At 39.9% G+C, this 14,588-nt stretch overlaps 1 protein-coding gene across 1 annotated transcript in view; it reads left to right on the top strand.

Moving 5' to 3' along the window:
* The first annotated feature begins 3,160 nt into the window (after positions 1-3,160).
* Positions 3,161-14,588, top strand: part of LOC126214996 (tubulin beta chain-like) — an 81,244-nt gene continuing 69,816 nt past the window's right edge. Inside the window, exons 1-3 of the mRNA XM_049941625.1 lie at positions 3,161-3,299; positions 4,236-4,344; positions 4,983-5,319. Of these exons, the coding sequence (XP_049797582.1) occupies positions 3,161-3,299; positions 4,236-4,344; positions 4,983-5,319 (585 nt within the window). The remainder of the gene's footprint in view (positions 3,300-4,235; positions 4,345-4,982; positions 5,320-14,588) is intronic.

Raw genomic sequence — 14,588 nt, 5'->3', positions numbered from 1 at the left:
TTTACTCAGTAATAGGTATGATCTTGCATCAAAGATTCTACACACAAAAGTATTTGTCAGAAGCGGTGAGTCGTCAGGCAGTGCAGATAAGGATGCACAAGACTATTCATTCAGAAATTTTTTTCATAATGTGGGGCCACAGTCATAATATATTTCTTTAAAGTCAATACCGCCATTAGACTGTTGTTTATTTGCAGTTTTACATTTACACTGTCATGATTTCGGCTTGAAAGTGAAATTATCTAGTGCTTTGTTACACGGTGCCTACAATGGCATACTCCCGTATTTAAAACATACTATTAGACACATTGCCTAAGGGTCGATATTTCTTATAAGGCCTACTGCTTCTTTTCACCGAGAATACCATCTTGACTGAATGAGTTTGCTCTAAGGCACTGTATAACTCTTATAACACTTCATAATGGCACTTTGAAGCCGAAATCATAATAGTGTAAATGTAAAATTGCAAATAAATAACTCTAATGGCGGTACTGATTGTAAAGAAATAGTCAGTGTTTCATAATGAGCGCTTAGTTGCTTCCAACAAACATTAAACGTAATTTAAAACATTTTCTAAATGCTTAACGGCAGATATGTAAAGCATTATCATTCGCAAGGTATCAGAAGTTCAAAGAAACTGCAGTGAATAAAACAGCTTCAAATAATTGTAAGTTCAGTGAGCAGAAGCAATAATAGCAATTAGAAACACAGTAGCTAACGTTTTTTCTCTTCGTTTGTATTTGACCTTCTTCCATAACATTTGCAAAGTATGCTTCAGCTGTAAAAAAAAAACCCTGGCCTATGAAAAACATATTACCAGTGAGGGATTTTAGCAGACTTACTTTTGAATTATATCATATTCATTTAAAATAAAGGCGTAAAACAACAAATGCATTAAATTTCTGATTTGTGTCCTTCAGCCTTTTCATTATACATGGTTTTTGTTACATGCTGTTAAAACCTTAAGAACATACAAATAATCGTAATATGGTAGGACTCTAGTTCCTGTCGTATTATTTAATAGGTCATAATCAAGTACAAGAGTTGAATGAAGAGTAATGACTCAATCTTCGTTAATTGGGTTTGGATGGGAATATTTTAGTGCATCAAACGCAGAAATAATCCATAGAATTGTTACAGTTATATGTGTTTGTATTTCATTAAGTGGCAGACAAAAGTTGGCAGCACTTCTGCTCTAGAGCCTTTGGAGAGACAAGTACTAGAAACTATGTCTTTGACGATGTGAGTTTTTGTGTGGCTGTACAATGTGAAATAAACGTAATTTTCAGTGAAGTAGACAGATTCTTCTTAAATCTAAAACAAGAAAAGTAACAGGTTATGGGCCCAGATACACTTAAGTGTCGTAAGTGAATTAAAGACTCGAAACAGTGACGAAAATTAAACAAAATACGATAACGTGTGCTTGAGAGTAAAAACTGTTGTAAAACCATTTGCTGAACTGTGTAAGAGTAAGTAAGGGCCAAAACGAAAGTTTTTATGCCCAGTATAAAATACAGTAGTCAGAATTCGAGGTTAAATTGTTGTCAACTGAGTTTTGAGTGGAGTACAGCCAGCTGAGATTTGAGGTTAGAAACATACAGATGAGTTTTTACGATTAGTTTTCAGTAACTAATTTTCTGCCATATATTGTATTTTGAAGCAAAGATTCAGCAAAAATGGATGTCAAAAAATAGAAAACCAATTAACAGGCAAATGGACTGGCCAATTTGGAAATGAAAAATCAGTCTTGAGTTACCATGAAGGTGCATTGGACATTATTGACATGAGGTTAGTTAAGCCCAAGCCACTGGAAGACGGTGCAGCAGATGAAGAAGCAAAGAAACACAAAGAACCGTTAGATTTGTATCGAAAGGCACATAGTTATGCGAAGTGTATAACTACTGCCATCAGTGATGTATATCAAAAGGTAATGGAAAAGGGAACGGCTAGTGATATGTGGAATGCCTTAAAGCAGCAGTTTAAAGCTTCATCCAAGGATCAGTTGTTCAAAATCTGCACTCACTTTTTCTCCTTCTGCTGGATACCAGGTGATGTTTCTACCCACATAGAAAAATCGAAGAGTTTGTGGAATGAGTTAAACAGTGGACTCAAAGCTAAAAACGAAAGTGTTTTACCAGACCTTAAGTTAGTGTGCAAAACGTTGCATATTCTGTCAAGTGAATTTGAAACTTTTCAATCAAGGCAAAGGCAAGTTCATCAAGAATGACCCAAGAAAAGGTGACATTTGCAATTATTGTAAGTGTAATGTCCACTGGGTAAAGGACTGCTAAAGGTGGATTTCTGATGGAAGACCAAATAAAAATCGAAACTGAAGTCAAAAAAATTGTGCTGCTGCTAGTGCTGTGCTAATGTCTGTCTGTGAAGAGGCCTATACAGTTGAGGCAGATTTAGCACCATGGTGGGTTGATAATGAGGCTACAAGACCTGTAACAAACTGTTCACAGTATTTTACAGACTTTCTAAAATTTGGCACTCCATGTGGTGTAAAGGCAGCCAGAAGAGAAACTCTAATGGCAGTGGGAAAAGGCAATATTCAGTTATCATCTCTGACTGATGGACAAGATGTGATGTTGTTCGATGTGTAGTATGTTCCACAATTATCTACAAAATTGATTTCAGTGTTAGCTGCACAGGACCAGAATCCTAATAGTGAATTTAAGTCATCAACAAGAATGTTGGCTTAAAATTGATGACAAGCTAGTGCTGCATAGAACCCATGAGCCCTTTGGTACCTTGTACAATGCAGACATTCAACCAAATTTGCCCAAAGAAATTGCTGAAGTAAATGCCATTGAAGAAACTTCATTATTGCAGCTGTATCATGAGAGGTGGGGACATCAGGATAAACACCATGTCAAAGGAATGTTAGAAAGGGAATTAGGCATAAATGTTCCCTTGGAGAAGTCACTTCGTGAGTCATGCATTTATGGCAAAGCACATCGCTTACCATTTGGTCACAGAGAGAAGTCAACCTGCCCTGGTGAGCTAATGTCAGCTGAAGTCTGTGAACCTTTCAATGAATCTTAGAAGAGGAGACATATGGTTGTGTTCAGACAGCTACACAAAATTTAGGTATTGCTTCCATGTAAGGCCAAAGTCTGAAGTTAAAGATGCATTGAAATATATTCAACATTCAAAGATGCTGGGTCATACAGTCAAAGAGCTGCTGATTGACAAAGGTGGAGAATTTGACAGTAAGGAAGTTAAGGACATGCTGCAAGCAGAAGGTGTTACTCAGAGGGTGACAGCACCCTACACATTACAACAAAATGGTGGAAGTGAGCGGGATATTCTAACTATAGTTTAAATGGCAAGAACCTTCAAGTATTCAAATAAAGAAGCTAATTTCCCAGCAGCCATATGGGCAGAATTGGTTGGAGCATCAGTGTACATTTTGAATCGAACTGCGAAATCATCTGTGGAAGGAATTAGTCCATTTAAGCTGTGGTTTGGCAAGAAGCCAAGAATAAAAGTTACATATAATAGGCTCTACATGCTATGCCCAAATACCAGACAAAGAAGATTGAAAATGGATAAGAAAGCTGTCAAGGGTTATTTTGTGGGGTATGATGATGAGCGTTACAGAACTTGGGTGAAAGAAGAAAACATTCTCAGCAGAGATGTAATCTTCCATGAAAAGCCTGCAAGTTGTGAAGAACAAGTCAAATTACCATTGCAGGATGTTGAGCAATCAGGGAAAGTATGCAGCTGAAGAAAAAGAAGAGGTAAACTCCAACAAGGAAGAGTCTGAAGAATCTGAGACTGAAGAGGGCAGTGCTGATACCAGAGACCAGGAAATTTTTATCCAGCCTCATCGACAACTGCAAAATCGTTCATCGTTCTTGAAACCTTCGTGGCTAAATGACTTTGTACTGTTCACAGCTTCTTCATATGATTCTGGTTCTTCATTTGTTTCATTAATCATCTCTTCAGTGAACATTACAGTGTTCACTGGAAGCAAGCTATGAAAAATGAAATGAAGTCACTACAAGAGAATCAGACATGGGAACTGACTACTCTACCAAAAGGAGCAAGAGCTATACCATGTAAGTGGGTTTTTCGTGTAAAGACTAATCCTGATGGAAGTTTTGAGAAATACGAAGCAAGACTTGTCATAAAGGGATTTAATCAACGCTATGGTGTAGACTACAGTGAGACCTTCAGTCCAGTAGATAAGTGGAGCACAATTCGTTGAATGTTAAGTGTTGCTGCAGCTGAAAAGATGCGTCCAATACACTTTGACGTGTCTACAGCGTTCTTGTATGGAGAACGAGAAGAAATAATATTCATGCAACAGCCAGAAGGATATAATGATGCCACAGAGTGAGTCTGCAAATTAAGGCGAAGTTTGTATGGACTTAAGCAAGCCCCAAGATGTTGGAGTAAACGGTTTGGAGCATTTCTCATGTCGGCAGGCTCAAAGGCAAGTGATGCAGATCCTTGTTTACGTATCAGAGAAGAATGTGGCTAGAAACTGTTACTTCGTCTTTATGTAGACGATGGGTTAGTTATGGCAAGTGATCAGCTGGATGCCAGAAAGTTTGTTGATGAGTTGAAGGCTGAATTTAAGATCTCATTGAAACCAGCATCATGTTTCCTTGGACTTGGGATAAAACGCTTTGATGATGGTGCAATCAAGATAAGCCTATGCAAAAAAGATTCTGGAGCATTTCAGTTTTCAAGAGTGCAAACCTGTCTCAATACCAATTGTCAAGAAACGAGATACATTACCGATAGGGGAAAGTTAGACTTCTCTGCATTCTTTCCTTCTACCTGTAAACAGTTGGAGCACTGATGTACCTGATGCTTGGAACGAGACCTGACCTGGCTTATAGTGTGAGCTTCTTGTCTCAAACTCTCGCCACAGCGTCAACAGAAGATGTAGTGCGACTAAAGCGAGTACTAAGGTATTTAGCAGGCACATGTGACCTAGGCATAATCTATCGTCCAAAATTGTGCAGTGACATATTAGATTGCTACAGCGATGCAGACTTCGGAGGTTTCAACAAAACAGGACGGTCAACATCTGATGTACTTATTACACATGCAGATGGAGCTATCTCCTGGCTCAGCCAAAGACAGGCAGTGACTACAACATCTACAACAGAAACAGAGCTGGTAGCTGCAATAGAAGCTGTGAAGGAGATTGTCTGTGTAGACTTTAGAGGGATGAGAAAGCTGAGTGAAGTTCCAGTCCTTAAGGTTGACAATCTGGCAACAGTGAAACTCGCACACAACCCAGAGTTCCATCATCGCACTAAACATATGAAAATAGAGTATTTCTTTGTCCGAGAAAAGGTATGGGAAGGAGAGTGAGGCATCCAACATATTTCAACTGAAGACCAATTAGCAGATATACTGACGAAGCCGCTGGCAAAACACACTGTTAGATATGTCATAAGATGGGTCTTTCATGTTGTGTTCCCTCTTGTTTTTTAATTAAACAAGGGAAGGTTACACTTCCATGTTTGTATTTAAGTGGCAGACAAAAGGTGGCAGCACTTCTGCTCTAGTCTTTGGAGAGACAAGTAACAGAAACTAGGTCTTTGATGATCTGTCTTTGTGTGGCTGTACAATGTGAAATAAACATAGTGTTCAGTGAAGTAGACAGATTCTTTTCAAACCTAAAACAAGTAAAAGCAACATGAATGTGATGTTTGATTACAAATATTCACTTTCCCGCATCACCACCAGCCAGTTGGATACATTTCTGCCAACGATGAAAAAGTATTCTGAAGCTGTCGCAGAAGTCGACACTGTTCCCGCAACCACAGTCTCACAGTTCTCTCAACGTCTTCATCAGAAGCATAATGATGTCCCCGCAGATCGCCTTTCATTATCGAGAACAGACGGAAGTCAGATGGTGTTAAATCTGGACTGTATGGAGGATGCCATACAGTGGTGCGATTCAGTCTCTCATGTTATGCTGAGGTGGCACGTGAAGTGTGGTGCATGTGAAGCAATAATGTAACCCACACATTCTTGTGAAATTCCGATTGTGCTTGCAATTTTTCTGCATGATACGACCATTGTCCTGGATCAGTCTAGCAAAATTTTGCTTTTGAAACTCCGTGGTTGCTGTCACAAGACATCAAACTGTCATGCAGGTCAGATGTTCCCACCTCAGCATCTTCAAACTTACTCGCCCAATGACGCATGGCACTCACATCAACACAATCGCCATAAATTGCTTTCATTCTCTGATGAATCACCTTTGGGGTGACACCTTCGCCTGTCAAGAATTCAATGACTGCAAGTTGCTTAAATCGCATTGACCGATCGTCTGCATAGGGTTCCATACTTCACACTGTAACAACACAACCGTTCACCGCTGAGGTTTCACGCCAACTGGAGCTGTAGAGAAATGGCTGTGGAACAAGACAGTACCTGCCGCACATAAATACTGTCAACTGTTTAAGTGTTATGAAGGTAGAGGCATTACTTTTCAGTCAACCCTCGTACATGACATGGTAGTCTGAGCTAGGTTTCCGATTAATAATTGTCTACAGTGTTACCTGAACTGTGTGTGCAGATACACAGTAACTTACTATTACTCCTGAGCTTTTAAGTCTCTCTGTAAGAGTGCTTAGATCACAAATTTGTAGTCTTAATATTTTCTTGTAAATTGTTATACACTATACTGTGATTCAGTTGTGAATAGTTTCCTTTACACGAGCAATTGTGCATAGAGAAATGCCACAAGCACTCTTAGTATGGTTGGTAATACAGGTTGTCTGTACACCTCCCACCCCTTGTCTCAAGTACTACTATCACGAATGATCTATGGTTAATTATGTTGGACTTACTGTTATTTTGATGTATTTTTTGTTAATTTAATGTGATTATACATAAGCTTACGGAGGGCCAGTTATTTGATATGATAGTTTGATACACACATTGCCATCACTTCTTATTGTACTTCATAAATAATATAGTACTGCATCTGTGTTCCTTGATATGCTTAAATAACATCTAACTTCAGTATGTTTACTGATAGAGCTACTTACGACATGAGTATTTCGTGCCTTCTACATATGTTTTGGTTTGTACACTGCTTTTTATTAAGTTTGCATCGCATATATAAATCGTGTGCCCCTGTACATACACTCCTGGAAATGGAAAAAAGAACACATTGACACCGGTGTGTCAGACCCACCATACTTGCTCCGGACACTGCGAGAGGGCTGTACAAGCAATGATCACACGCACGGCACAGCGGACACACCAGGAACCGCGGTGTTGGCCGTCGAATGGCGCTAGCTGCGCAGCATTTGTGCACCGCCGCCGTCAGTGTCAGCCATTTTGCCGTGGCATACGGAGCTCCATCACAGTCTTTAACACTGGTAGCATGCCGCGACAGCGTGGACGTGAACCGTATGTGCAGTTGACGGACTTTCAGCGAGGGCGTATAGTGGGCATGCGGGAGGCCGGGTGGACGTACCGCCGAATTGCTCAACACGTGGGGCGTGAGGTCTCCACAGTACATCGATGTTGTCGCCAGTGGTCGGCGGAAGGTGCACGTGCCCGTCGACCTGGGACCGGACCGCAGCGACGCACGGATGCACGCCAAGACCGTAGGATCCTACGCAGTGCCGTAGGGGACCGCACCGCCACTTCCCAGCAAATTAGGGACACTGTTGCTCCTGGGGTATCGGCGAGGACCATTCGCAACCGTCTCCATGAAGCTGGGCTACGGTCCCGCACACCGTTAGGCCGTCTTCCGCTCACGCCCCAACATCGTGCAGCCCGCCTCCAGTGGTGTCGCGACAGGCGTGAATGGAGGGACGAATGGAGACGTGTCGTCTTCAGCGATGAGAGTCGCTTCTGCCTTGGTGCCAATGATGGTCGTATGCGTGTTTGGCGCCGTGCAGGTGAGCGCCACAATCAGGACTGCATACGACCGAGGCACACAGGGCCAACACCCGGCATCACGGTGTGGGGAGCGATCTCCTACACTGGCCGTACACCACTGGTGATCGTCGAGGGGACACTGAATAGTGCACGGTACATCCAAACCGTCATCGAACCCATCGTTCTACCATTCCTAGACCGGCAAGGGAACTTGCTGTTCCAACAGGACAATGCACGTCCGCATGTATCCCGTGCCACCCAACGTGCTCTAGAAGGTGTAAGTCAACTACCCTGGCCAGCAAGATCTCCGGATCTGTCCCCCATTGAGCATGTTTGGGACTGGATGAAGCGTCGTCTCACGCGGTCTGCACGTCCAGCACGAATGCTGGTCCAACTGAGGCGCCAGGTGGAAATGGCATGGCAAGCCGTTCCACAGGACTACATCCAGCATCTCTACGATCGTCTCCATGGGAGAATAGCAGCCTGCATTGCTGCGAAAGGTGGATGTACACTGTACTAGTGCCGACATTGTGCATGCTCTGTTGCCTGTGTCTATGTGCCTGTGGTTCTGTCAGTGTGATCATGTGATGTATCTGACCCCAGGAATGTGTCAATAAAGTTTGCCCTTCCTGGGACAATGAATTCACGGTGTTCTTATTTCAATTTCCAGGAGTGTATATTTGTCATTTGGGTGATTTTTAAAAACGCCTTTGTTGAAAAACGCTTTGTTATTGTCATACATTTTTACAAACTTACAATAGAGCTTTTTTACCTAACATTATGTATTGTGTACATTCACGCTCTTTGTATGATCCTGGAACTGTTATCTTTCTCACTTCACATTTTACCTGTGTAGCTCACATGCAGTGTTTCGCTTTAGAAGTCGAAAATTGTATTCACTGTTTCATATATTTTCAATACGATGATGGTTAATCGTGTATGACGAAATGTGTGAATTCAGATGTGGTTTCAATTTTCTCGAATGTCGATTTAGTAATCTTACTGGATCTCCTGTTCGGTTTCGATGCTAGTTTCCATTTTCTTCTGTTTCGCCATCTACACAAATGGTAAATGACCGACACAAGTCATAATAAAAAGTAACCTCTCACTATACTTACCTATCTGAGAAAGGAATTATTAGTTTAAGAAGCCAGTGTGTTCTCAGTTAAATTTTTCTGTTACTGTCTTCATATGTCTTGCACGCACATTATTAGTCACATATATATTAAAAAGTTCGTGTAAAATTAGTTTTTCATGTCAGTTCACATTCTGATAACTTGAATTTCTAGTATCCACTTGCAGTTTTAAAAGTAATTAATGAAAATTGGAATTTGTGTGCTTGGAGGTGGTTTCCTTATCCAGACTTTCTCTCCAAAATATTTGTATTGCACAAATTTTCCTTAGTTTCAATTTGTACTATTAGTATTCGAAATTTGTTCCCTTTGAAAGGAAATATAATTACTTCAAATTGTCATTACTGAAGCTTTTAAACTCGTATTCGTTCTTGCAAGCACTGTAAAACGTGTTTTGCAAATATTTGTACCAATCAGAACTTCATTAAGTTCAGTTAGATGATGCAATGTCATGTTTTGCAATTCCAATACTGACGAAACGATATTTGTAGATAAACACTAAACGATGTAGAAAACTTTTATTGCCCTTCATTTAACTAACAGCTACTATTTACGTTAAGTTTCCTATAATATGAAAATATTTAAGATGTTGTACCTCACTTGTGTAAAATTTTTCCTCAGCTAGATGTAAATTGTCCTTCGTTACCTTTAAGGCAGTATATTATACCTTCTCTTATAAGTAAGTACATTACCGATTGACTGGTACATTGTCTTCGGTGTATCTTTGGCATATGTTAGAACAGCTAACTAGAATTTGACTATGTACGTTGTTGCTAGTAGATGAGTTGCGGTTTGCGCATCAGAGTGTCGTTCTGAAGTAAAAATTCAGAATTTAATTCATAAAATTGTCTACTGTTAACATTGTTAAATGCTCTTCTGTTGCTACTTGATACAAAGCATACTATTATGCATATATGGCCATAAATGTGGACTGAATGTGTGTGCCAAATCTTGTGGGACATAGTACATACTGTAAACATGTCTTTAAATGATGGCCAATAATGAAAACTGTAATTAAGATTGTCCTATTTTTGAGTTCTGTAGACAGCATAAGTTGCATATTACTGTGTTGGTATAATCATTCCATAGGTGATTTATAATAGCATGGTAGTATAAACTGGCCAATAGCACACTAAATCAGTTGTAAAGATAGCTTGCAACGTTTTCTTTTATGCAGTATTTCAGGACTGTGGACTCACATATAACAAATGATGAAACATAAGTTGTAGATAGAAAAATTGTTAGCCCAGATGGTGCAACTACAGTGTAGAACATGTTGACAAGCCTGTAAATCTATTTTTTTAATTAGAAAAACCCTTACTCTGTAAGTATTTGAGAAACTCCTGGGAACTTTATAAAATGTTTTTACTCTGTTCTATAACCTATGCATTAAAGTGACAAAATATATTGTCTTGGTTGAAGTCAGTCGTTATCCAAACCTGCATGGGCTATCATCATGACAATAAATTTCGCTACAGTGTGTTTCAATTGACAAAGACATACCAGCTCTAAAAGTCAGCTTTGTGCTGTACATGCAGTGTGTTACTGCTGAATGATGCTTTCCTATAGCTACACATTGAATATATAAGTTAGTATTTTAGACAAAGATTTAACATTTCAGTGGAACAATTTCAATTTTGTTATGAGGAATATTATCTTTTGTACCAGATCAAAAACCATGTGTAATTTCCACTATTACTTAATGTGAGGAAAATACTTCCATGCCAAGTAGCTTTAATTTTTAGCAAAGGAGTGACCCATGTGTAGCAGTTAAACATAGTTTTCAATGTCTCATTGAATGTTACTTGTAACAAGTTTCTGTAAAGTGTCTGCACGTCCTGAAAATTACATTTATTGAATAAGCTCTGTTGTCAGTTACAGTTTATTTACATGGATTGTTGAGTGTACTGTTCTATTCTAAGAATACAAGAACCTTCCTTCTCTTTGTGTCAGTCTTAGGTGATCTAGTACTCTGACACTGCTTCCGCTCACTTGCAGACTTCTGTTTTCCTTTCCTGTCGGCCTCTCTTGGCCAACTCTTGATTTTTCGACCCCGACGGTATTAGGTTGCGAGGCCTGAGGGTGTCATTCATTTTCTTTCTCTAATCTTTCATTACATGTGGTGAAGTCAGCCCTCCTAGGAGTGCAAACCTGTAAGACAAAATGTGGTACTCCAAACTGTGGGTTATGTGACAATGCTGGTAATCTGTGCAACAATCTTAGTACTCACAAGCCCCAGATACGAAGGTTGATGAGATGGTGACAATAGGCCATAATGGGAGTGTAGACATTATTCACCCTCGACTACTCTCATTGGAGAAAAGTGACCTGCGGCTGGGGACATCTCTCTGCATCAAAACTGAAGTAGGTGAGACTTGTAAGCCACATAAAATGGTAACTGTTGCTGCTCTGTATCATCACAAAAAGAAGTAATTGGGAATAATGGGAACTGGGAACCCCATCTTGGAGCCATTGCTAAAGTGACAATCCTGGAGGGAGGCTCAGCACTTTCACACTGCACCGAGAGGAAAGGACAAATGAGGTAGAGGAGGTTGGTGTTCCCAAATTACTGTGATGTTATGCACTGCGTTTGTCATTCCTGAGGGACAGAATTAAAGTAATGCTATTGGTGCTAAATGTGATGAGAAGACTGAAGTGAAAGTGACAAACCATTGTGGGGGACTGTTGCTGAAATGGAGGCACCAGTTTACTTCATCCCAAAACAGTTCAGTACACAGCCTCTCCAAAGATGCAGTGTTCCAGATTGTCAGTCACCCGAGACATAAGTCATATTTCTCCTAGTAGTGGTCACCAAATTACAAATGACTATTAGTGCAGTCGTCTGTTTCTCAAAAAAATGGTTCTCTGCCTTTAACCGGAAGATGACATGTGCAGGAAGCTTAAGCGGCCTGAAGTATGTTCATCTGCAGTCTTCTATTTGGGAGAAGGACATAAGCTGCCTGTATGCCAACATCGTTCCACAAGAGTTAAAACTGTGACAAATTAGCTCTACCTGCCAACCAGCCAGCACGTTTCTTACTGCCGTGTAATTGTTTCATCTTTTCAGGAACATCCAGTATAAGAGCCAAGAAACCAAGCTACAAACGACGATTGCCTGTGACTACATGCTGATACTAACATGCTTCCACATGTCACTCATAACACATCTCAGAATATTCAGCTGAATGCAGTCTTAAATACCAGTGGACTACTGCTTTCGTCTAGCGTGGAAGCAGACAGCTTAGAATTAATATAGTGAGATCAGTTTTAGATGACCCATACCGATGTTCACAGGCGAATCAGCAAGATGAGGTAGTACTGTGGGTGTTCCATGAAAGGTCAAAGAACAGTGGTAGCTCTATGGATGGCTGTTCCGAAGTTGGCCTGACTCTGGATTTAATCAGCATATTGCTTTAGGGAGACAGGATAACCAGAAGAGTGCAATGTGTTGCGTGGCACCAGAAACTACCACATGTTTCACAAGATCTGTGTAGACTTCGCAATGAACTACATTAACAAAAAGACCATCCAGAATTTTGGATGCGAGGTAACAGGGTGCAAAGAAACAGGTTATCATAAGTAAACTGTGTCCAATTCACTTCCATTAACCGGTCTTCAGTGCAATATCAGCCACAGTTACCACAGGTGGTGTGATGTATTGCTATGACATCAGTCGTGACCAAGAGGATGACACACGTCTCATGAGAAGGGACAGTATTACTGGAAAAAACTGGATTCAGTTTCACTTACATTCTTCACAAGCTATTTATGTATGCGCTTTTCCTGCAGCTTTGATGTTTCCTTTTTCTTATCGATTGTATTTAATCATAGCATATTGTGTACATAAACGTTACCTGAGCATTATTCTCTGCCTCTGTTCTGCAACAATTGTGCAGCAGATAGCCTGTGGAAGACCCCAACTGACACAGGTGATGAAATGTGTATTAGACTAAAGTACGAGAACTTTTGTTGTATGTAATGTGTGTATTGTATGTATATCAATATTGAAATGAATGCACTGGGTATGAGGTAAATTGGCAGCTATAATGTAACAATACCTATGAATATTTTGCAGGTAATAGGTGGCAGAATGCCATGATTTTCGAATTAAATGTACCGAAAGTAATTGAGCACTATTTTGGCAATTTGCTTTTCTAGTCAGAAACGCTAAACCAGTTTGTTGCTCATCTCATGTTCAGTGCTCAGAAATACATAAAATTTAGTTGTATTTGGTAGTGAACCCCACTGAAGCACACAAAGCTGTTAAAATTTTTGTTACTGTGCAGCTCCCCGGTGTGGTCATTTCACACCGAAATGAATTTTATGCAATCTGTGCAGAAGAACTTTGATTTTTGTGTGTATGCATTCTGGTACTATGTTTTCAATTGTCATGTTTGAGGCCAGATAATAAAGCTAGTCGAATAATGACGTTTCTTTAATGCAGTAATTTATGACTGCACAGCTCCTAAGCAATACTTACTTATAACGTGAAAATTAAGAGACTTGTATAAAATTCGGTCAGTGCAGTTACGTGCTAAGTTTTTTAATGACAGTAATTGTATCTCTGAATTTAAACTTAATCTGCTGTAATGCACTTGTTAGTTGTGGCACTATAGTCAAGCAACTTGCTATAGTACTGCCAAGCTGTACAAGCTGTAGTTTCGTGTTAATACCTAAGTTACATTGAAGTATACTGAGAACCACTTTTGATAAATTGAGACTGATAATTTGGCTGGAGGTGATGCGAACTGACATCGTCTCCTCGCCACCCCAAGCAAGATAAAGTCTACAGTTTGCTCTCGCTATTGTCCCCTGTGTGCAGGGTGTTCCACAATTCCTAACACAGGCCTTCGCAGGTTGTAGAGACGACTTCGTACATTTCTGGACATGAGCTCCTTATCAAAACTTCATTTACTGAGCATCTCCAAGCCTGTGACAGGAATCGTGAAATGCCCTGCATTTATTAGTGATGGGATTGATGACAAATGTTTTGCATAAATGTCTGAGTCTAAGTAATACAGTGTCTTGTATATCTAGTTTTGAAACCCCTGCTACTATGTAGCAAGTGGAATTATGTGCATTTACTACACATAAAATTACGAGGTTAACGTCTAATCCGTTTCTTCCAATGTTGTCAGTTGGGTTCTTTGGATGTTTGTTGTTCCTTGGAAGTTTGATGTTTATTAAAGAAGACTGAAGCAAAGCTTGTTAGCTTTTCGACGAACAACTGAGTGCAATAATAGAAATACCTTGTTATTCTGTGATGCCCATACAATTGTCTGTTCGGGTTTCAATGTAGAAATATTACCGAAGTCTGTAAAATTTATAGCGAAGTTCCCCCTGTGAATTAAACCATTAACTTTACGGATTATGGATGTGAACGAAACAGTTTCTTCATAGTAGTATTAACACTCGGATAATGTTTATGAACGAAGTAATGTATTATGCAAATATTGGTTTGCAAGATACTTCAATTCTCTTACAAATAACAAAGTAGTTTGTTTAAAGTTACTACTAAGGTGGCGTATGTAATTTCGAATGCAAACGTTCTACTGCAGTGGTATTACCATGATTGTGTAATGT

Source organism: Schistocerca nitens, chromosome 12 (assembly GCF_023898315.1).
Source record: "Schistocerca nitens isolate TAMUIC-IGC-003100 chromosome 12, iqSchNite1.1, whole genome shotgun sequence".
Classification (NCBI taxonomy): domain Eukaryota; kingdom Metazoa; phylum Arthropoda; class Insecta; order Orthoptera; family Acrididae; genus Schistocerca; species Schistocerca nitens.
Note: the sequence above shows the minus strand (reverse complement) of the source record. Positions and strands in the feature narration are given on the sequence as shown.